We start from the raw sequence: 24,132 nt of genomic DNA on the forward strand, positions 1-24,132 counted from the left end.
ACCCAGTCTTGAGCTGACTTTTCAGTGAGAGATGCTGTAAATTTATTATTTCTGAAGATTTCTGCAGCAAAATTTCGTGTGTAAAACCAAGAATTGCTTCTTCATAAACAAACTGGGGTACATATTGAGTAAAGCTAGGATTTGTTACCGTAACAAATGTTCCATTATGCCGTTAGCTGTCTAGAAAGACTTAAACGCTAAGGATGATCTCTTAATGTTTCTCTTTCGCAGACGGGTAAGGCGCTTTTACGTGATCGTTGGCCCTGCCTGCGGGTGAGACTCCGCCATTTTCACAATGAATGCCTCCGTGCCGCTGATCCTAGTAGTGATGCTGGCGGCTCGAGTGGCCCACTCAGCCAGGATCCTGGGCATCGTCCCGACGGCCTCCATCAGCCACCAGCTGCCTTTCAGACTGATAGCTCTCGAGCTCGCCAAGAGAGGCCATCAGGTCACAGTCATGACAACGGACCCGATAAGAGTAAGTGCACCTTCGACAGAAAATAATTTTTAGAGTCAAAATCTTTGGCGTGGCCTACGGGTTCTTCAAAATGTAATGTAGGTTTCTTCACTTATTGGTGGAGACAGAAAAAATTTCTTAAACATCAGAAGAACGATTGTGAAACCATTTAAATAACTGTGCAGAGATAAAAATCGCCATAGATGTCGAGAGTCGGAAGAGCAGGTGGAAAAAAATAAATCTCTAAATATACGTCGAGAGTTGAAAGTGCACGTGGAATTTTTTTGTCTGTGGCAGCATACACTAAGAAGAGAACATTCATTCCATGAACAGTTGCATAACTGTTAAAATAATACTACTACTGAAATGTAACTATGAAGCAATGACACGAAGAGAAAAGCGAATTTTCGCCACACTCCTCGTCCTGTATAGCCATGAAGCTAAAATACATTTCTTCTGGCAATGGCCATGAAACTAAACAACTTTTCCTCTAGCCATGAGCACAGCGTCCGGGGGCGGGGGCGGGGGATCGCAGACGCGAGTCCTCCATAATATTATTTGAAAAGCGATTTAAGTTTTTTGAGTCTTAGTTGACAAAAAATGATACCGTTACTTGTGCAGTAAGAATTTACAGTTTTCAGGATTTACTAACGTTCCAGTGAATCAAATGCGCTTGTATTACTCACCAAAAAGAATTTAGTTTGAAAACGATTGTTTAGGACATAATGTATAGTAATAGTCCACACACTGTCGACAAATTTAAATATTAATATTATATAACTTTTTTACAGTCGGTAATCCAGTCTTAAAATGACACGCTTTAGAAGTTTTAAGTGCCATTGAAATATCTGTTCTGAGGCACTGAGAATGCTCCAGAAAGCAGTTTTAGGTCCTAATTTTTTCAACAACCTTCAAGTGGATGTCATGTTTAGACCCTCTTGTGATATGCACTGTATCTATTGAGTCCTCCCACCCTAACAATTTAGTGCTGGTGACAGCTACAAATTTCATTAATTTACAACATTCACGCCCTGCCACGGCAGTAGGCAGCCTCAGAATTCCGTCTTGGAGCGCTTTAAGCTCAGACGTCTCGTGTGATCAGCACAATGGCCACACTCCTAGGAAGCATACGAACCGTTTTGTGTTCCCCGAAGCCGTTCCAAGTGGCAGCCGCTACTCCGTAATAGCTCCACACGGGCAGTGTTACTCGCGGATCGAACTTCTGTCTTCGTTAGAAGCTCACAGTTTAAGCGGTAGGTGTGGATAGCGTGGAAAGTGGCTGATTGGCTGTGTCAAATGGTTCAAATGGCTCTGAGCACTATGGGACTTAACATCTGAGGTCATCAGTCCCCTAGACTTAGAACTACTTAAACCTAACTAACCTAAGGACATCACACACATCCATTCCCGTGGCAGGATTCGAACCTGCGACCGTTGCAGCAGCTCGGTTCCAGACTGAAGCGCCTAAAACCTCTCGGCTACAGCGGCCGTTGGATGGATCACTCGATGTGTTGTGTGAAGATGTGCATTGAGTAACTTACATTCTCAAGGAAACAATATTTGGAGTGTAGCTGGTATATAAATATTTATCCCAGAAACGGGTATTTTATATATCTCGAGGCGGTGTCGAAGATAAGCTCAGTTACGAAGCGCAGTATCTTCTTGGTACGCTTAAGCTATGAAGAGAGTAGTTAACGAACGATCAAAAGGCTTTTGCCACTACATGTTAATTGAATGGAAATCAATTATCAAGAGGCAGGTGCAAAATAAAAGGTCAACTAAGCTCAACGAGACGCGGAAATATATAACAGCAATTCTGGAAAAGGAGTGAAGGAAATAAGATTAGGGTTTAACGTCTCGTCGACGTTGAGGTCATTAGAGACGGAGCAGAAGCTGGAAATGTGTCAAGAATGGTGAAGGAAATCGGCCGTGCTCTTTACAAAGGAACCATCCCAGCATTTTCCCATGGCAGATGAGGGAAATCACGGAAAATATACTCTGGATAGCCCGACGCGAATTTTGAACCGTCCTCCTCCCAAATGCAGGCTACTGTTGTAATCATTGCCCCACCTCACTGGCTGTGCTAGTGAAGAATGAAAAAGGTAACAAGTCGTAGCTCCGAGTGTATTCTGCGTTATTGTGAGCAGGTATAAACATTGTGTGTATGTTCCACATCTCCTCCAAAACCACAGGACCGATTTCAGCCAAACTTTATACACATATACTTTATTGGCACTGTACAACATATAGTTCAGGAGATTACCATTGATATGATAAACGAATTGGGACGTCAGTCATTAAAACAAAGGCGGTTTTCGCTGCGGCAGGTCTTTCTCATGAAATTTCAACCACCAAATTTCTCCTCACAGTGTGAAAATGTTTTGCTGGCACCTGAATACATATGGGAAATGATCATCATAATAAAACAAGAGAAATCTGAGCTCGCACGGAAAGATAGAGTGGAACGGTAGCTTGAAGGTGATTTGATGAACCTCTGCCTAGCACTTAGTTGTTAATTGGAGAGTAATCATATAGATGCATGTAGGTGAGTAGAAGCAATGAGTTGGGTGAAAAACTGCCGCATCATGCATGACGTTTAAATTAATTACTTCTTTACTAGTAACTCCATTTTTCGGACGGTATACACATTTAGTGGTGATATGTCAAAAACTTTATATCACTGGAGAAAACATCATTCAGGAGATATGACGTCATAAACATTAAGCACAACGCCAGACGCTGTGTAGTACGGGCGTGGTCGCACAGCTATAAATAAATTACTTGGGCAACGCCGGATTTCTCCGCTGGTATTATATAAAGTAAAGCATAGTAACCCTAGATTCAGTTTTGTCTGTGTTTGTTTCTGGTTGCTACAAGTAACTGACAGGCATACGTCATGTTATTTGTGAGGATATCTTACAATAGCAGACGAAAGTTACGAATCTGCATGGTACGCTCAGAGCCATTTGAACCAATTTTTGAACCATTTGAACCATTTTTTTTTGAAACCACGAGGCCATGCATCCTAGTTGTCAACAAGGCACTGTGCAAGCTGGTGGTTGCCCGCTGCATAATGATACGGGCTGTGTTTACATGGAATGGAACTGATCATTGACTAGAAATGGTTATCTTCGTCTACTTGGAGACTATTTGCAGCCATTCGTGGATTTAATGTTCCCAAACAACATTGGAATTTGTATGAATTATAATGTGCCATGTCTTTGGGCCATAATTGTTCGCAAATGGTTTGAAGAACATTCTTGACAATTACAGCGCCTCATTTGGTCACCCCTCTCGCCCGACATGATCCCATTGAACGTTTATGGGAGACAGTCGAGAGGTCACAAAATCCCGCATAGAAGCAGCATGGCTCATCATTTATGCAGGGGACTTCCAACGACTTGTAGAGTGCATGTCACGTCGATTTGTTGCGCTACGCCAGGAAAAGACGGTCCGACACGGTATTAGGAGGTCTTTTGTCACCTCGTTGTATGATCCCTTTCTTCGCAGTTTGTGACAGTATGACAGTAGTGTCTTAAATGCATCTGTTAAGTGTATGTGATTGTAATGGGTATGTGTATAGTATAATGCAATATTTGTGTTGTATGAAAATGTGAGAAGAGAGAGAGAGTGAAACCTGTGACAGCACGTAGCCTCTCCTCAAACAGGCACCAAGGGGACCATGCTGCTTAACATTCCCATCTAACGGACGGATTTCAGTCAACAGCATGTCATTCACTCACTCAATGGACCTTTATGGGGACGTCTGGTATATAGTCCAGGTTATTGGCGCAAAGTCTTGTGTTCAAGGGGACTACACATCAGCCACGTAAATGCAAGCGATGAAAATTAATTCCAACGCCCTGTCTCGAGCCACACACCTGAGAGTCGAGAAACACCATACTGACATACGTTAGCAAGCTCAGCTGTGACGATGGTCGTTGTCTGGCGTACTTTTATGCACGTGTGGACCGTAGCCAGCAAACCAGCGTCCAGACGATGACCATAAGGCGGAAAAAAGTGTTCCCGATCCTCTGCAAAGCGTTTTCTTTAAATAACTTACCTATTCGAAGTGTGTTAGAGATAATTCTTAAGCGCACATCTACTGACAAACATGCTCATGCACTAAAGAAAAGAACTTAATAGAGAATATCGTGTCAAGTATTATTTATACTAACAGCTAGTCATCTGACTGCGTACTGTAGTTATAGAATGAGTTTCAGATTCTTCTCATTCAGTTTTCCTCTTTCATGCCGACGCTTAAAAGTTGGACACTATTGTGTAATTCATTACTGATCGTGTAATATATTTGTGGGAAGTACCTACAGAAATACATTTTTTCCTACAGAAAAACATCCAGAATTTTACAGAAATTGATCTGTCGATGACATACGACTATTGGAGAAAAACATTTGACTTCACTTCGTTGTCAGACGAAAGTCCAATTGAAGTAATGGAAACATGGGCTCCTACTGCAAAGTCGATGTGTGAGATCCAGTTAGAATCCCAACAGATGAAGGATTTTCTCCGGTAATTATGTTGTCTGAATTGAGCGATATGTTTTACATTCTAAAATGCTTGATACTAAGATGATTTGATGTCTTACTTTTGTTTGCAGGTCCCAACCGTCTTTCGACGCAGTTATTCTGGAGCAGTTAATATATTATTGCTATTATGGCTTGATTCACCAGTTGGGATCTCCACCAACAATTGGCTTCGTGTCTCTGGGCGCTCCTGCTCCAGTTCTCGCTTCTTATGGAAATCCCAACAACCCAGCATACTGTCCCGATTCGCTGGTTCGCTACACAGACCACATGTCTTTCTGGGAAAGACTATATAATGCCTATGTTATGGCTCGAATGCTTTACATATGGAGCTACGTAACAATGTCATCGCAAAATGAACTGATTAGGAAATATTTTGGCCCTGATCACCCCCCTGTGGAAGAAATTGACAGAAACTTCAGCCTTCTTATTGTCAACAACCACTTCAGCGTGAATTACCCACGGCCACTGTTGCCTAATGTCATTGAGGTGACGGGACTACATCTAGAGGAACAGCGGAAGCCACTTCCTGGGGTAAGTAGTAACATTTACTGTGTGTTAACCCAGAAGAATAATTACATTTTTAAATTATTAGTGTAAAACTCTTCCTTGTAAGAATATCCTCCACTCTTTGTGGGTAACTGAACATTTCTTGACCAATGACACACAACTGTGGACACGACGCATTTTCAGTATCGTCTGACTGCGCACTGAAATACCTAATAAATATATCATATGCGGATTGGTCAAAGATTGACATACACTACGTGCGACGTTAGGTTGCGCATATAGATGCGTACATACAAATGATTTCTGTCAGAAGAAAGTGACAACGAGAACTATGTCAGCCACCGATGGTTGCATGTTTGTAGAGACTGACAAGTTTGAGAAGACTGCCAGACAGATTCCAGAAGAGCTACTAGCGCACATGGGTATAATCAACGATGGTATTGTAAGAGAAGGGAAGAAGTAAACGTCGTCATCGATACTCTAGGTTTAAGAAATTATCAGATAGGAACTGCAACGTTAGAATATTTTCTACAGCAAAATCGCCTTTATATGATAATTCAGACTTTCTATGCCAAATTCAGCTCTTCTGCGGAGCTGAGCAGGAGTCTAATTTTGAAGGAAATTTTTGACAAGTTTCCTACATCATCCAATTGAAAAATGATTAAGAACATTTTGGGGACTTCTAAACCAATGAAAAACATCAGAAACCTTGGTCGGATCTGTATGTCGTCTTTCATAGACTCCCCTGAAGTGTTGCATTGGCCGGTCACACACCTTCTGTCGTATTGTCCCGAATGGTGTTAAGGAATGTAACATGATTCATGATTGGGGGCGGGGGGGGGGGGGGGGGGGGATGAGGGCGACAGTTTATTTTGAGTCCAAATGCTGGCAGTCCTGCTGGTTTCTGTCTCAGTTTTACCCGGTGACTTTCTTTCCGAAGCAATGACAGGGCAGAAATCCATCTGCAAATGGGGTAACGCCCGCTGTTATGATTAAGGAGATAGTCATCTACTCTTATTTTCATCCACGTATTGGATTACAGAAGTCTAGAACCTGATTTTGTTAGCTGTGCTCTGCCACTGTGGAAGTGTCTGTGTGGCCAAGTGTTGCTTTTGTAGGGAGAAAAGGTGACAAATTTTTCCGAGTTACTGAGTCTGAACGATGAAACCAGATATTTAGAAGCACGACGTATGTAGCGAATCTGTAAGTACAAAAAACTTCTGTATTGCAGCTCACCACTTATTCTTTGTGTTTGTACCTGCCTCAGTAAGTTTCCCCACGTTTTGATTCTATCTCCTGAAATTTCATCTCTTTCAACGAGCAGTGAACGAATACATTACTTAGGCGCTGTTGTTTGGGAGATTCGGGAAGGGCAGGTTCAGCCGTCTAGGTTTTCCTGCAGTTTGCCCACGATGGCGCCTTGCCTTCGCGAAGTATGATAATTGTGTGTGTGTGTGTGTGTAGTAGTAGTAGTAGTAGTAGAGGGATTTTTAGGCGCACGACAGCAAGGTCTTCAGCGCCCGTTCAGTAACATAGTGAGACGGGTGTCAAGAAAAAAACTCAAAACAGTTATAGAAAACGGAACATAAAACACGGGGAATAATCGTTGAAAAACATGTGCTCACCCACACCGAAGCGTGGGATGAAGCAGGATGCCAGCAGTAAAACATGGACAACACAGGAAGAAAATGACAGAGGGAGCTAAAACAATGTAGCAGATGGAAGTGGCTGGCTGACCACAGGGAAAAAAGGGGAGGAGTCACCCACTCTGCAATACACTAAAACCTCCAGCCTAAAAGTTTAGGCCAGAGTCCAGACACGTCACAAAACTTAAAAACCCTAGACACACACGTCTCATCATTAGCTAAAACAGAAGGCAGATCCCCAACAACTTGTGCTTCTGCCGTGCATCTCGGTATAAAATGCAGTCTTTTAAAATGTGCCGGACAGAGATGTGCACACCACAAGCATCACAAAACGGAGGATCCTCCCGCCGTAATAAAAAGCTATGTGTGATGTGTGTGTGTGTGTGTGTGTGTGTGTGTGTGTGTGTGTGTGTATCGTGGGGTCATGACTGTCGTGAATGGTGATGAGAGATGGGAGAAGTGAAATCCAGTACCGACACACAGCCTACTCCTTTCGAATAGCACCAAGGGGTCGCTGAGCTTAGCGCCACCTTTTGCCGGACGGCTCACCATCAACAGTATCAGATGCCTACACTACACGAGACGCTGCGGAAAGGTTTAGAATATAATCTAGAACATCGGCCTGAAGTCTGGTGGTCAAGAATTTTACGCCACCATCCCATCTCACCTTCGCCGTAAAAGCATAGGGAAAATAGACAATAGCACGTCGATTACCCATACGGTTAACCGTACAACTACTAGCCACGCCAGACGTTACTCTCCTTCGGTGATCTGACTATAACCGGTGTGACTATGAAATAAAAGGCTGCAGAATACTCTGCAGATTTCGTCTACGCTCAACGACAACATTCATTTTCCCTCCTGTTCCTATGCCCTTCGGCTTTCTTCTGACCTGGCATTCCTTAATTCCATGTGCCTATGCAGGCCTTCGTACTTGATTCGTACCTTGCTCATAAGGAATGTGTAGATGGTGAGGGACTTTATAGCGAGTTAATACGTTCTTTTTTAGGGCTTACAATACCTAAGACCATAGTGCCTAGACAGGTAAAGCCCAGCGTACAGGTTTTAATCGCTCGTCACATTGTACCTAAGTCGTGTTACGAACAGCCTTCTGTGTGCATACTCCTGACGTCCTTATACGAATAAAGGTAAATTATAATATGTAGTTTTGTAAGGCGCTAATGGATAATGTCTGTGCCTCAGATGCTATTACTTCGTAACTGATGTACTTTATAGTGATAATAGTAGGTACAGGAAATGTGGGCTTTGTATGTTTATGTGACAAGCAGTTATAGTAAAGTTGTGTTTTAGTAATAATGAGTGGTTATACAGTGGGACCGTGAGTGCGCTGATTGGACAGCGCTATCTGGAGGCCGGTTGTGAACCGCTAGAATCACAGCAGGTAAGCCTGCGCGGAATAGGGCAGTGATGATGCCTACCAGTGTTAGGCGAACAGTGGTAGTTTCGTCTGGTGACTTCAGTTGTATATTTTATGGAAAGAACGACCATGAGAGCAGTTTTTTATTAATTTTTTATTGGTTGTGTCAATGATTTTTATCAGATGGTCTGCCTCATGTGCCATGATGTCCATATGGTTTTATAAATGTTAATTCACGTTTCAGGTATGTGGTTCTGTAATAATTGTAATGTATATAGTTAACTCATGTAAGCCCTCCCTCAAACTGTTATGTTATACCTTCACAGATCCGATGATGGCACCTTGAGAGTGCCGAAACCGGTGATCTAGTGAACGATTTTGAAGCGATCGTGGCTTTTCAATTATTTTTTAACAACATTCATAGTTAAATATGGATTAAGCATTGCTACGAATAGCGTTGGGCTTTGAACTCTCTTATATACCGCCCTGAAATCCTAAAATACGTCAAAACAAGAAGTAAAAGACAATAAAATGTACATAAGTGAAAGAATCACATGAAAAGAAGGAGATATGTAGCCTATAGCCCAATAGTGATAGCTTCTGCTCCTACGCAAACATTCTGTGTGGGGGGATGGCACTCCCCTCTCTGCCACATATTGTGATGTGGAGCGCGGGAAAATTCACTACGTAAATGCCTCTGTACGTGATACAGTTCGTGCAATTTTGTCTTCACTGTCCCTATGGGAGCGATATTGTGCGGCTGTATTATTCTCCTAGAGTCCTGAACACTGCTTCCTAAGACTTTTGTAGATTAGTTGACGTCTGTTTTCAGTGGTCTGCCAGTTCCGCTTTTCTACAGTACCCACGTCGCTCTCACCTGTGTCAAACAAGTTACTATTCGTACTGTCCAACTTTCTGTTCATTATATTAGTCCTATTAGGTACGGATGACACACACTTGAGCAGTATTATAAGTTTGGTCACTTCAGTACAAGGTGCATTTGAAAAGTTCTGTGAATGGTCTCAGAAAATAATGGAAATAAGGGATACAAACAAAGTACCTTTACTGGTCAATGGCTTTGTCGCAGTGGTCACACCTGTTCCTGTCAGATCACCGACGTTAAGGGTTGTTGGGCTTGCCTAGCACGTGGCTGGTTGACCATCCGGATCTGCCGAGAGCTGTTGACATGTGGGATGCATTCAGACCTCGTGAGACCAACTGAGGAGCTACTTGAAAGAGAAATAGTGGCTTCGGTCACGAAAATTGACAACGAACGGGAGAGTGGAGAGCTGACCACATGCTCTCCACAACCGCATCCAGTGACACCTGTTGGCTGAAGATGACACTGCAGTCGGTCGATACTGTTGGGCCTTTTGAGGCTTCTTCGGAGTTTTGGGCTTTCAGGTAATCACTATTAGCTACACCTCTGATATCGTTTGTTAAGGCGTTGGCAAACGCTTGTTGTAGAATAGCTCAAATCGCTGCGGCCACGCGTTGTTGGATATCCGCAACGTCTTCGAAGTCTGTGCCTACCAGCGTCAAATTTAAGTGAAACAAAAAAAAAAAGTCTCTCGGCGCCAAATCTGGAAGATAAGGAGGGTGTTGCAGAACAACCACCTTGCGCTGAGCGACAAAGTTGAGCACATAGATAGCGATGTGCGGACGGGCGTTATCGCCGACGAAATTCCACCGTCCACTCAGGTACAGTTGTGGCCGAACCCGCCGGATGCGTTGTAGCAGCCGTTTCAAAACTCACGCGTAAACTTCCATGTTGACAATTTCGTCCTCAGGTAGTAATTCGTGATAGATGAAGGCCTTCCTGTCGGAAAAGGCGATCAACATCGACAGAATCTTGGATTTTTCCAGCCGACCTTTTTTTTTTTTTCGTTCGTGAAGGACGATGAACATCATACCACTGACTGTCGGTCTGTCGGTGGGTTCTGCATCGTGCTGGTAGCACCAGGTCTCATATCCTGTAATGATGGTTTTCAAGAAGTGATGACGCCGGCCAGACATGTCGATGACATGTCCAGACGTATCCATCCGTCTTTGGTCCTTCTCGTCTGTCAGCGTGTGCGGTACAAACCGGGCACAGATGTTCCGCCTTTTTTAATATTCGTGAACAATACTTCTTACACCGTCTCTGCGTATCTTCGACCCCTCTGTTGTCACTGTCAAAGACAGTCGCCGACCCTCCGCAAGCATCCGTCTCACTCGTTCGACGTTGTCTGGCACTGTTCTTGTTGACGACTCATCCAGGCCGCCTCCCGTTCCGTCTCTAAAGAGTTTAAATCACGCAATACACACTTCCTAGTTACTGCTTCAACTTCATACACTTGCACTGACATTCCATGAGCCTCCGTCACAGTGTTCCCTAACTTGAAGCAAAATTTCATGTCAACGGGTTGCTCCATTTTGCAGTGACACAAGTTTTCATATCGACTCCGTAAATTTGGTCGCAGTGTGCACCATTGCTTCACTTCGGCGGTTTTCGCCATAGGAAGCGCCTGTTGACATTTCTCTCATTATAACTGACGCTGATGCTAGCCTTTGGGACCATTCAACGAATTTTTCAGCGCACCTTGTGTTTTTTAAGCGATCTCCTCTGTAGAGTGAATGCATTTTCACAGTATGGTACTAATGAACCGAAGTTTGACACCTGCTTTCTCTACGACTAGCCTACGATATCTTTCCATTTCATATCCCCACAAATTGTTACATACAGATTCTGCTATGAGTTTTCTGATTCGAACTGTGCTTCATTGCCGCAGTACTCATAGACTATAACGTGTTTGCGTTTTGTGATGTACACAGTTTTACGTTTCTGAATATCTGAAGCAAGTTTCGTTTCCAATCTTTGCACTACTTTGAAATATTAATAATCTGTTCCTGAATAACTGTGCAACTTATTTTCAGATAGTGGGTCAATATACATAGCAGCATCGTCTGCAAGAAGTCTGGGATTGCTATCAATATTGTCGATCAAGTCATTAACGTACAGCATTAACAGCAAGCATGACAATAAATGTCCCTGAGGTACATGTTGAATTAGATCTGCATTTGTCGATAGCAAAGAAATCATTAATCCAATCAAAAACCTCGTATAATTGGACTTAGTTAATAATCGTCCGTATTTCACTGAATCAAATGCTTTGCCGGAAGACTAGACAAATTGTGTCTATGTTTTTGCTTTGACCCACGGGTTTCGGGATGTCATGTGGGAAGAACGTTAGTTTGGTTTCATATGAAAGTCTTTCCAAATCCATGTTGGCTGGAGTTGGAAGAGTGATTTTGTTCGAGATATCTCATTACATTTGGGCTCATAAGTTGTTCTAAGAGCCTACAAGTGCTGGATGTCAGGGGCATTACATGGCAGTTTTGTGAATCATTTCTGCTATTCTTCTTATAGGTAGGTGAGCAAATAATGGGCACAGATTCAGTGAGATCTACGGTATATTATGGTCAAAACAGGGTCTAAGTCAACTGCAGATTCTGTATAGACTCTGGCAGGGCATCCATTGGACTTTGGAGGACCTGTTCGGTTTAATGACCTCTTCTGTTTCTCAGCGTCATCGCCATTAATATCTACACACAATATTTGTAGTATTTCCTTTGTAAAGGAACATTTGGAAACCTAGTTCAGTTCTTCTGCTACTCCTTTTTACTGCTTTAGTTGGTCAAAACAAACACAGTGACGTGGCAATGTTTTTCATTCTAACACAATGAACAGAAGAGCAGAACAAAACCAATTAATCACTGGTTGTATGACACTGTGGGTACTGCGGTCTAAATTGAAGGGCTACTCAACAGTCAAACAATGGACTATTCTTTAGAGTACAGACCATTCTTACTAACTGTGGCGTATAGATAAGCTCTGATCTCCCAAATGGTGTCCTTGTGAAGGAAACTCACCACGCAGTACATAGTGTACTAGTAAAATTCCTCACCTCACCACTCCTTTTCAGTCACCAATCATAGTTCTGAGTAGTCACCAACTGTGAGTCTCCCAAAGATCAGATCTTTCCCTAATATCATCTTTATGTCTTTCATACGGTACTGACGTGGAAGATATCACTATTTTCTTTGATTATTTCCATAATCTGGTTTCGCAGTACCACCAGATGAGTCATTTCCAGATATCACAAATGCTGCAGTTGGTTCAGAGTCTCTTCAGCAATCACGATCTGACTTAAGAAACTCGTAACAAATAGTACAGCCTATAACATTATTTGTTTATGGTTAATTAAAATTTTTATAATTGTTTTGCTTTAAAATTTTCACATATTGGTACTATATTTTCTGTAGATGTAAAGTAAAGTGTGCTACACTGGAGTTTGAAGTTCTTTGCATTGTATGTGAGTAATGTATTTAAAATACTACGTAAATTGTTTATTACGGTAAATAATTTTCTGATCACGTTTCGTATTTAGAAATATTTGTGTGTATAAATTGTTAATGTTGAGGTAAATTTGACAATTTAAGAGCTGGTCACGCCTAGGAACAATGTAAAAAATAGGCGTAATATAAAAGCCAGTGTGCTTTTATTTGAAATGGAAATGGCTCTGGAAAGTGGAAAATTGGCGCGCTACCTAGAGCAAGCGCGGAAAGTAAGCCACACAGTCTGTAAGCAGCAGTGATTGAGGCAATACCTCTGTGGAGCAGGAGAAACTTTGCCTGCAAATTTGCACAAAAATGCTAAGGATGAAGGCTGCAAACGGCTTACGGCATAGCTGCGAGTTGTTGAGCTACTGTATGTGAAACTGAACAGCGCCAAGAAGAGAAATGGAGCCATACAGCAAGATACTTGCAGGCCATACTATGGGTAGTGTAGCCGTCATAACTGTTCGCCACACCCAAGCCTACAGCCACCAGATAAGATTTTTTTGTATTTTTACTTTTGTGCAACGTGAACCATTAATTTAAGCCGTGTTTTAATAATCATTCTTGAACTTTAAAGAAACTGGTTCACCCTGTTATTTCATCCTAACCATACACCTATATAGAGTTCCTTCCTGGTGTTTGATTAATCCGAGTATCCTGTTTTACAGACTTTTGAAGTGCCAAGTTAATATAAAGAGTTACCATTTAAATTGTTTTTGTGTAAATAATAACTAAGTTTTCTCAACTATTGCAAAATGTTATAGTAAAAGTTTACTTACGCAAACTTCAATCATAGAGAAGCCAAGTTATTAGAATCTGTTAAGTGACTATACAGAACCGCTTCAAAGAGTAATATCTTTTGAAAGTAAATTCCAGTAAAAAGGAGGTTTTCTTCCAGTTAAATATTCAGTATAAAATGTGTGTGCTTTAGTATCTAAGTATTTTACTATTTAAGTTTGTTGATTATGGAAAGTACTTTTCTAAAGGTCCCCTGGCCAACTTTTTTAGCTTCCTTGAAGTAATCTACTGGGCTTTTTTCTCTCTTACAAGCGCGATGTATAAGGGCGTAGTCGAGCATTGTTTAAGAGGAGTAATATTTATTTGAAGAACCAAATTAAACAGTAGCAAGAAAGTGGGCACAATTCATACTTCTGCTTTTCCAATTCTTCATTGTTTAATTGCCTGGATAGGCTGGCGACCGTCAGTACAGGTTTTAAACCACTAAATGAACTTTGAACTGAGTTGTCGTAGATTCAATGTAATATTATTGATACTGCGTTTCTATCTAACCAATGGGTAAGATCTTAGGAAAAGAAGTGAATAGTCTGATTTACTTATCCATTAGACACAACACACGGTCAGATCCTGTAAAAAGGGTAACTCTATTGATTAGCTTTTCCTATAAACAGGACTATCCTCCCACAGTGTACTTTATTTAGAAACTAAACTAAATTTTAGTAAGAGGCTTATTACGTGGCAACGTGGAGATAGGATTTCTGTTATTTAGGTAAAAGCATATTAAATTCCAATAGTAGTGGTAGGGTTATAAGCACTACTTGAAACCTTACTTACAAATTTAGTTAATCATGTCTGTGAAGAAGACCCTATGAAACGGAATGTTATTCCAGAATTTCTCCCAGATAAAACAACGAACATTTAACCTAAAGTGATGAATTATCAGTGTGCGACCTGAGAATAGTATTGATTTTAGTAGCTGCTGTTTTCACAATATCTCACAAATGACAGCAAATTCTTTTCCCTATAGTACAAACTATTCTTACTCATACGGTACACGTTTTAACAAAAACAGCGGGAAGAAAACGAAATTATTTGATTAGCTTGTTTTGAGATTCTGATGTAATATTGTTTATGTTCTACTACAACTGAACCACTGTTTGTTCATATTATATGCGTTTTTTGGGATCTCACTGAGAAACGGTTTCAGTAGGGAGAAAGCAAATTTCGTGTCACCAGTGCTCTCATTTCAGAGATAGAACGGCAGATTATGATATAAGAACCTATACTTCAAAACTGAACCACTGTAGCTATCGTAAAGAAAGATGGTTCAAAGAACAGAATTAAATAATAGGGGAAGAGTAACAAAATCGTCTGTTTAGATCCGCCATTGATGAAATACGCATACTACTTAGATGTTTGAAGAGTGTAGACGAGAAAATTAATTCGGTTATTTCAGACAGATCGGAAATAGGTATAAGGAAATGGAAAAAAGTTTTTTTCTGGTAGATGTAAGTCCGTAATATATTGCACGCGAACTTGTTACAAGCAGTATGAAATCAACAATAATGTTGTCTACATAACATTTCACACGCCAAAGTATCTCTAGGAGAAAAGAATAAATACGCTGTCCTTGGTCATTCTATTAAGAACTAATGCCTAATCTAAGAATATTGATTGTAATATCTCGATTGAAGGGTCGTGAATATTTTGAGTTCAAGCTAAAAATACAAAATCCATCAAACGTGTTGGTCTGTAAAATGTGAGGAAACAAAGAAGTGGACAACTAATATTACTATGAAACTGATGACGCACTAGCAGACCAACTCAAATAATTTCTTGTTGCAAGAAGTACCGTTTTCTGTTGTATCTCGTGTAACAAGACTGAAAACGTTGTTGCTACAGTCCACAAGAATTCCCATTAGTCTTGGTTCATTGATTTAGGCTACAACAGTTGCATCAGGATAGAATATTTAGTTAACTGTGGTAAAATCATTTTACGAGACATCTCTTCACGACTATTTACGGTTTAAATTATTTTTCAAATGTATGGATGCATGTTTCGCCTAATAGTACATTCAATGAGGCGTTTTGTCCCATGATTTTCTCTTCACTTTTAACTTTGCAGAAGATTATATTCGTTTATACTGCGTAAAAAGTGTCTGTATTATGGCGCCTTCATGCGCCTGAAGTGCAAACTTTGGCATTGCTGTAAATATGTCGTAGGTTCCTCCACCTGTTTTGACCAGTATTTTGTAGAATACTGTGATGTTTAGACATCATGAAGCCAAGTCCCAGAAAATCATTTCCATCTATTACATACTCGTAAATTTAGTAATGAATGCTTTATTTTTCTACCACTTTTACGAAACGTTGTCTTACAGAGATGTATTTTGATCATTTATACAGGTGGTGCGTATAACAGTGGTGAAAAGAGTCATATAACATTGCACTCATTTTATTTCTTTCAACCATGTTGACAATATTTCTCAGAATTTGAGTAGTCCTTGCTAATTATCAGTTCTGATTGTTTCATGTAAGCATTGTGTAATGGTAATATCTGTTCCATAGGGTATGTATGTCCTTAATATTTATTTTTGATTGTAGCTAAACCAGCAGACACTGGCTGAAAGTAGAATTTTCAGTTGTAGGGTAACACTAAACAGATGCAGTCCATGAATAAAAAGTTGTCATTTAGAATTTTTGTGGAGATTGCTTCCAGATATCCAAAACTCACACAGCCTTTGTTATTCTATCAGCTACTGTCTTACCTCCTCCGAGATTTTTTTCCCTGGTAGAGTGTGTTTTGTGTATCACTTGTTTCCATTTGCTATCTTACATAAAGTTGATTAAATACTGAGCTATGGAATCTTTAGTTTTAGCCAAATACAACGAGATATTTATATTTTCCAGGAGCTACAAATTCGGTCTTTACTAATGTTCAGGTAACGAGGTATGTATCTGTTATACACGCAATAACTACAGTCGACAATAACAATCGTATTTCCTGCTATGATGATCAGTCAATTAAGTGTTCTTAGTCATTGTGGAGAGCAAACCAAAAGTACAACATAACAATTAAATTTAAAAGGCACACAGCTCACAATAGTAAATGAAAAGAAAACTTATTGAGTAACAGTTGTACCAAAGCACGTGCGAAAAGTCAATCTTAAATACAGTTATATATACAGGAAAATGGAAGATATAGAAAGGAAGAAAACACAGTAACATGTAACAACAACAGAAGAAGAACCAGTTATCATAAAAAATCAATAAATATTCCAACCATTAAGAGATGATACTTTACACATCAACTATGACTAGCAGCTCGTCCCACGCATCCCCCGATCGGACTACGACTGTGGCTGCCCGGGATACTGCCCACATTGAGGCTGATCCCTCACCTGTGGTAGAGTGGGAGGTCGTCTCGAGGTGTGGCAGGGGGCGAGAGACATTCCTGAGGGCTGAACGGAAGGCCTCTCCAGTTTGTCTGACGAACCGGTTTCAGGCTCTGTCTCAGGCTGATACTGATCTTCGGCCGGACATGGGTGCTTGACCTGTTCCAGAGGTTGCCCCTCAGTCTGCATGATCCGGGCGGTCGCAGAGGGTGAGCTTACTGGTAGTTGGGAGCTCCAACGTAGGGCGCGTAATGGGGCCCCTTAGGGATATGGCAGCAACTCCAGAGGGGAAGAAAACCAATGTGCACTCCTTGTGCATACCGGGGGGAGTCATTCCAGATGTGGAAAGGGTCCTTCCGGACGCCATGAAGGTTACAGGGTGCACCTATCTGCAGGTGGTCGCTCACGTCGGCACCAATGATATGTGTCGCTATGGATCGGAGGAAATCCTCTCTGGCTTCCGGCGGCTATCTGATTTGGTGAAGACTGCCAGTCTCGCTAGCGGGATGAAAGCAGAGCTCACCATCTGCAGCATCGTCGACAGGACTGACTGCGGACCTTTGGTACAGAGCCGAGTGGAGGGTCTGAATCAGAGGCTGAGACGGCTCTGCGACCATGTGGGCTGCAGATTCCTCGACTTGCGCCGTAGGGTGGTGGGGTTTCGGGTTCCGCTGGATAGGTCAGGAGTCCACTACACGCAGCAAGCGGCTACACGGGTAGCAGGGGTTGTGTGGCGTGGACTGGGCGGTTTTTTTTTATGTTAGATGGCCACGGGCAAGTACAGAAAGGGCAGCAGCCTTAAAGGGTGCGGGCAAAGTCAAGACATGCGGGAACCAAGCAGCAATCGGTATTGTAATTGTAAACTGTCGAAGCTGCATTGGTAAAGTACCGGAACTTCAAGCGCTGATAGAAAGCACCGAAGCTGAAATCGTTATAGGTACAGAAAGCTGGCTGAAGCCAGAGATAAATTCTGCCGAAATTTTTACAAAGGCACAGACGGTGTTTAGAATGGATAGAGTGCGTGTTTGTCGCTGTTAGTAGTATTTTACCCTGTAGTGAAGTAGAACTGGATAGTTCCTGTGAGTTATTATGGGTGGAGGTTACACTCAACAACCGAGCTAGGTTAATAGTTGGCTACTTTTACCGACCCCCAGCTCAGCAGCATTAGTGGCAGAACAACTGAAAGAAAATTTGGAATAAATTTCACATAAATTTTCTCAGCATGTTATAGTCTTAGGTGGAGATTTCAATTTACCAGATGTAGACTGGGACACTCAGATGTTTAGGACGGGTGGTAGGGACAGAGCATCGAGTGATATTATACTGAGTGCACTATCCGAAAATTACCTCGAGCAATTAAACAGAGGACTGGTGGAGACAACATCTTGGACCTACTGATAACAAACAGACCCGAACTTTTCGACTCTGTAAGTGCAGAACAGGGAATCAGTGATCATAAGGCCGTTGCAGCATCCCTGAATATGGAAGTTAATAGGAATATAAAAAAAAGGGAGGAAGGTTTATCTGTTTAGCAAGAGTAATAGAAGGCAGATTTCAGACTACCTAACAGATCAAAACGAAAATTTCTGTTCCGACACTGACAATGTTGAGTGCTTATGGAAAAAGTTCAAGGCAATCGTAAAATGCGTTTTAGACAGGTACGTGCCGAGTAAAACTGTGAGGGACGGGAAAAACCCACCGTGGTTCAACAACAAAGTTAGGAAACTACTGCGAAAGCAAAGAGAGCTTCACTCTAAGTGTAAACGCAGCCAAAACCTTTAAGAAAAACAGAAGCTAAACGATGTCAAATTTAGCGTAAGGAGGGCTATGCGCGTTCAGTGAATTCGAAAGTAAAATTCTATGTACCGATTTGACAGAAAATGCTAGGAAGTTCTGGTCTGGCGTTAAATCAGTAAGTGGCTCGAAACAGCATATCCAGACACTCCGGGATGATGATGGCATTGAAACAGAGGATGACACGCGTAAAGCTGAAATCCTAAACACCTTTTTCCAAAGCTGTTTCACAGAGGAAGACCGCACTGCAGTTTCTTCTCTAAATCCTCGCACAAATGAAAAAATGGCTGACATCGAAATAAGTGTCCAAGGAATAGAAAAGCAACTGTAATCACACAACAGAGGAAAGTCGACTGGACCTGACGGGATACCAATTCGATTCTACACAGAGTACGCGAAAGAACTTGCCCCCCTTCTAACAGCCGTGTACCGCAAGTCTCTAGAGGAACGGAAGGTTCCAAATGATTGGAAAAGAGCACAGGTAGTTCCAGTCTTCAAGAAGGGTCGTCGAGCAGATGTGCAAAACTATAGACCTATATCTCTGACGTCGATCTGTTGTAGAATTTTAGAACATGTTTTTTGCTCGCGTATCATGTCGTTTTTGGAAACCCAGAATCTACTCTGTAGGAATCAACATGGATTCCGGAAACAGCGAACGTGTGAGACCCAACTCGCTTTATTTGTTCATGAGACCCAGAAAATATTAGATACAGGCTCCCAGGTAGATGCTATTTTCCTTGACTTCCGGAAGGCGTTCGATACAGTTCCGCACTGTCGCCTGATAAACGAAGTAAGAGCCTACGGAATATCAGGCCAGCTGTGTGGCTGGATTGAAGAGTTTTTAGCAAACAGAACACAGCATGTTGTTATCAATGGAGAGACGTCTACGGATGTTAAAGTAACCTCTGGCGTGCCACAGGTGAGTGTTATGGGACCATTGCTTTTCACAATATATATAAATGACCTAGTAGATAGTGTCGGAAGTTCCATGCGGCTTTTCGCGGATGATGCTGTAGTATACAGAGAAGTTGCAGCATTAGAAAATTGTAGCGAAATGCAGGAAGATCTGCAGCGGATAGGCACTTGGTGCAGGGAGTGGCAACTGACCCTTAACATAGACAAATGTAATGTATTGCGAATACATAGAAAGAAGGATCCTTTATTGTATGATTATATGATAGCGGAACAAACACTGGTAGCAGTTACTTCTGTAAAATATCTGGCAGTATACGTGCGGAAAGATTTGAAGTGGAATGATCATGTAAAATTAATTGTTGGTAAGGCGGGTACCAGGTTGAGATTCATTGGGAGAGTCCTTAGAAAACGTAGTCCATCAACAAAGGAGGTGGCTTACAAAACACTCGTTCGACCTATACTTGAGTATTGCTCATCAGTGTGGGATCCGTACCAGATAGGGTTGACAGAGGAGATAGAGAAGATCCAAAGAAGAGCGGCGCGTTTCGTCGTCACAGGGTTATTTGGTAAGCGTGATAGCGTTGCGGAGATGTTTAACAAACTCAAGTGGCAGACTCTGCAAGAGAGGCGCTCTGCATCGCGGTGTAGCTTGCTTGCCAGGTTTCGAAAGGGTGCGTTTCTGGATGAGGTACCGAATATATTGCTTCCCCCTACTTATACCTCCCGAGGAGATCATGAATGTAAAATTAGAGAGATTCGAGCGCGTACGGAGGCTTTCAGACAGTCGTTCTTCCCGCGAACCATACGCGACTGGAACAGAATAGGCAGGTAATGACAGTGGCACGTAAAGTGCCCTCAGCCACACACCGTTGGATGGCTTGCGGAGCATAAATGTAGATGTAGATGTAGAAAAATAAAAGTCATAGAAGTAAAGATTTAAAAACATACAATTTTTGAATTTATAATTCCACTCATGTGATTCAAACCATGTGGTATTTGTAGAAAGTTTTAAAGCAAATCGTGACAATGTGGTATGAATACTGAAAATAGTTACCAAATCTCGATGTATAAACACACAGTTTTAATGACATAAATTAAACATAAAATGATTATAAATTAAACTTAAAATGATTACTGGGTGATGAAGAGAAGTATCTGAATGAGGCATATTACAGTGAATGTTAGTAAATTGAAGATACTCCTTCTTTAAAGAATATCAACAAAGATAATTCTCTCCTGAATAAATCTTCCATGTGGTTAAAAAATAATTGCAGCCTTATTTCTTCAAAAAGGACTGTAATTTGGTACCTGACACCCTGTGGAAATCATTGCAATACTTTTATATCCATTTGAAGATCTTCCAAAATACAGCTTGTTTGGTTTTATGAATGCTTAGCCACAGAAAACGCAACTTACAAAATATGAAATCAAAATGATACATAAGAAACGACCTATTAACCAAAATTTCTGTGATATATGTGAATCATAATATTTGGTAGCTATATGAGTGTGCGAAAACAATCACTTTCTTAGACATAAATAGGTACTCATAGCAACTTTTTAGTGCAGTACTGAATGGAATGCTTTCCCTTGAATATGTAATGTCTCTTTTTTACATACTTAAGATTGCCACAGTGGTGGTTAGTTACCTTGAACAACCATGCAGGAAACGACTTTAATCTGGACGTGGACCTAGATGCATTTGAAACTGGATCACACCTAAAACTAGGAGGGTTCAATAAAGTAGATTTTTAAAATACAGCCTTGTGGAATGATGTCTTTTCTCAGATTTAGGGTGATGCTACCTAGAAGAGAAAAAGGATTATCGAGTCACAAGAGATGTTCTTCACATATTGACACATTTTTAAGTTGGACAAAACCTCAGCCATCCAATTCTTTGATGTAGATTGCAGTTTCAGAGAAAAGCGTAATTATGATACATAAAAGTGAGCTTTATAAGTTTATGGGATCCCCACATTTATGAGAACTAGAATTATGGATCACTTTTTTCGAGGTAAACTGGAACCTAATCTCTTAAACTGTGCCGCTCTGTGAGATAGAAAAGTTTTGAATTTGAGTTCCTACCAGTTAATTTGTTTTGCTGACTTTTATTAATGTATGTGGTACTAATACATGTTACTCATTTTGAAATCGCTGGTAGACAGCTCCATGGCAGTCTTCATTAGTGAGAGAAGATTGACAGCACATTTTCGTTCTTGACGATTAAGTATTCTCAGGATATCAGACCTGAAGATGGCAAATAGGATGCCACATAACGACACCTTGACTCAGCTGATAACCCAAGAAGACTTCATCATCCAGATTTGGCGAGGAAGTCTAAATTACCACATTTTCATTCTTGTGAAGTTTTCTCAACAACTGTCAGTCTCACTTTAAAAAAACGGTGTACTTGTGTGGGTTACATAAGGGATAAAAGTTAAATCTACTAGTCCCATTTCGAATGTATTGTGATGCAAAAATTGCAGAATTTTTGGGTTGAGGCTGAAGATCCAATAACTTAGAAGTACTTAGATTTAACAAAAATATTGCCACTATACAATAACATGTATTCGACTGCTGGTAAGAATATAAAAACTTTAAATGTAACTTATTCGTCTAGAGAGTGATTTAAATTTCCTCAGTTATCATGGAGCAAGTGTATCAGAGAACACGTATTTAACTCGTATCAGCACCTTATCACAATCTCTTATCCATTACATCCTAACTAGACAGGTACTCTCTCAAATTGCTGGCGACTAGTATTCATCAGGAAAAGGATGTAATAATGAGTTAGAGTTAGATGAGATTACTGGTTTTGGTACTTATAGGATAATACACTGTGATGAAAATAATTTGATACTGTGATGAAAATAATTTGACATTGATTTTGCCATTGTTATAAAATCTGTTTTTATTGTTTTACAAAAAACGTTAAATGCAGCGTTTATTATATTCACGAATCTAAAGAATTTACTGTATCTAATCAAAAACGGTTTACTTGTTTGTGTGGTGCTTTGAAAGCCACATCCACTATTGTAAATGACTTCGTATACAGTATGAGATTAATTATTTTGCAGGATATCCAGGATTTTCTTGATGGTGCAAAAAACGGTGTTATTTACTTCAGCCTTGGTACTAATGTGAAGGGTAGTGCAATGCCTGAGCACAAACAACTTGCATTCTTGGGAGCTTTTACGCAGTTACCACAGCGGGTACTTTGGAAGTGGGAGGGGGACAGCCTGCCTGGACAGCCGGAGAACGTTATGATAGCCAAGTGGCTGCCCCAGCAGGACGTCTTGGGTAAGCTTCTATTCAGTGCACCAATTCTTGTAGGTGCAGCACTGTAAAAGCTATTTGTCTTACCTCCCTTTTGCTTTTCCAGCACATCCAAACATTCGTCTGTTCATTACCCAGGGAGGACTTCAGAGCATGAATGAAGCAAGTTATTTTGCAGTACCCCTGATAGGTATTCCCTTTATTGGGGACCAGCATCACAATGTGGCTAAGATGGTACAAGCTGGTATTGGCTACCAACTGCTGTTCAGAGATGTCACTGCTGATTCCATTCTGAAAGCCATTCACACAGTTCTTGGAAGCAACAGGTAGGAATAGGAATATTAAATTTCATTTATGTTATCAAAGGAACAAACAGACAGCCACTTCATTCCTCCTCCACTTTGACTATTGCATACTCCTATTGATGTCTATGTCACCAAAAGTTGAGCCTTAATTTTATCTCATTCGTTTCGCCTAGTCAAAACAATATTTAAAAATAATAGGGGTTTTATTTATTAACTTGCGCGAGATATGTCTTTGTTTTAGACATACAATGGACAATTTCTGTTGGTGAACTTTATTTCCTCACACAGATTACTATCTTATGGTGATAATTTACTTCCCCTCTTTGTTATTATATTTAAAAACGGTCTTTTCCATGTCGACTGTAGAATTTTTTTCGTAGTGTACACTGACTTTTGTTTTTATTCATATTCAACTACTTTTTCATTAACTATGTTTAGCTGATTTTTACACTGTTCTTTTGGAGCTATTCGGAATTGCTGTTTATAGCCTATGATTATCTGTTCTCTTTTACGACAGCTATCGAGAAAACATGAAGCGGTTCTCAGCAGTATTCCGTGAGCACCAGGAGAGGTCGCTGGACACTGCCGTCTGGTGGATCGAGTACGTAATACGTCACAAAGGTGCTCCGCACATGCGCAGTGCAGCCCTCGACATGAGCTGGTGGCAGCTGCTGCAGCTCGACGTGATTGGGTTCGTTGTTGCAATGGCGTCCATTGTGGTCTACGTGCTGTTCAAGGCAGCCACCTATTGCAAAAGACTTTTGGCTGTTAATCTGAAGCAGAAGACTGCGTGA

General features: G+C 41.1%; 1 protein-coding gene across 1 annotated transcript; it reads left to right on the forward strand.

Annotated features, from left to right (window-relative positions):
- The first annotated feature begins 248 nt into the window (after positions 1-248).
- On the forward strand, positions 249-24,132 carry LOC126474368 (UDP-glycosyltransferase UGT5-like). Its single transcript, XM_050101835.1, has 6 exons — positions 249-478; positions 4,806-4,987; positions 5,076-5,535; positions 22,835-23,057; positions 23,140-23,359; positions 23,856-24,132. The coding sequence occupies exons 1-6, from the start codon at positions 296-298 to the stop codon at positions 24,130-24,132; spliced, it is 1,545 nt and encodes a 514-aa protein (XP_049957792.1). The 5' UTR covers positions 249-295.

Source organism: Schistocerca serialis, chromosome 4 (genome assembly GCF_023864345.2).
Source record: "Schistocerca serialis cubense isolate TAMUIC-IGC-003099 chromosome 4, iqSchSeri2.2, whole genome shotgun sequence".
NCBI classification, from domain to species: domain Eukaryota; kingdom Metazoa; phylum Arthropoda; class Insecta; order Orthoptera; family Acrididae; genus Schistocerca; species Schistocerca serialis.

Excerpts from the sequence above, each read along its gene's own strand:
- LOC126474368 (XM_050101835.1), top strand. The coding sequence starts at position 296 with ATGAATGCCTCCGTGCCGCTGATCCTAGTAGTGATGCTGGCGGCTCGA. Across the intron at positions 5,536-22,834 it reads AGCGGAAGCCACTTCCTGGG|GATATCCAGGATTTTCTTGA; the intron begins GTAAGTAGTAAC and ends ATTATTTTGCAG. Across the intron at positions 23,058-23,139 it reads GCCCCAGCAGGACGTCTTGG|CACATCCAAACATTCGTCTG; the intron begins GTAAGCTTCTAT and ends TTGCTTTTCCAG.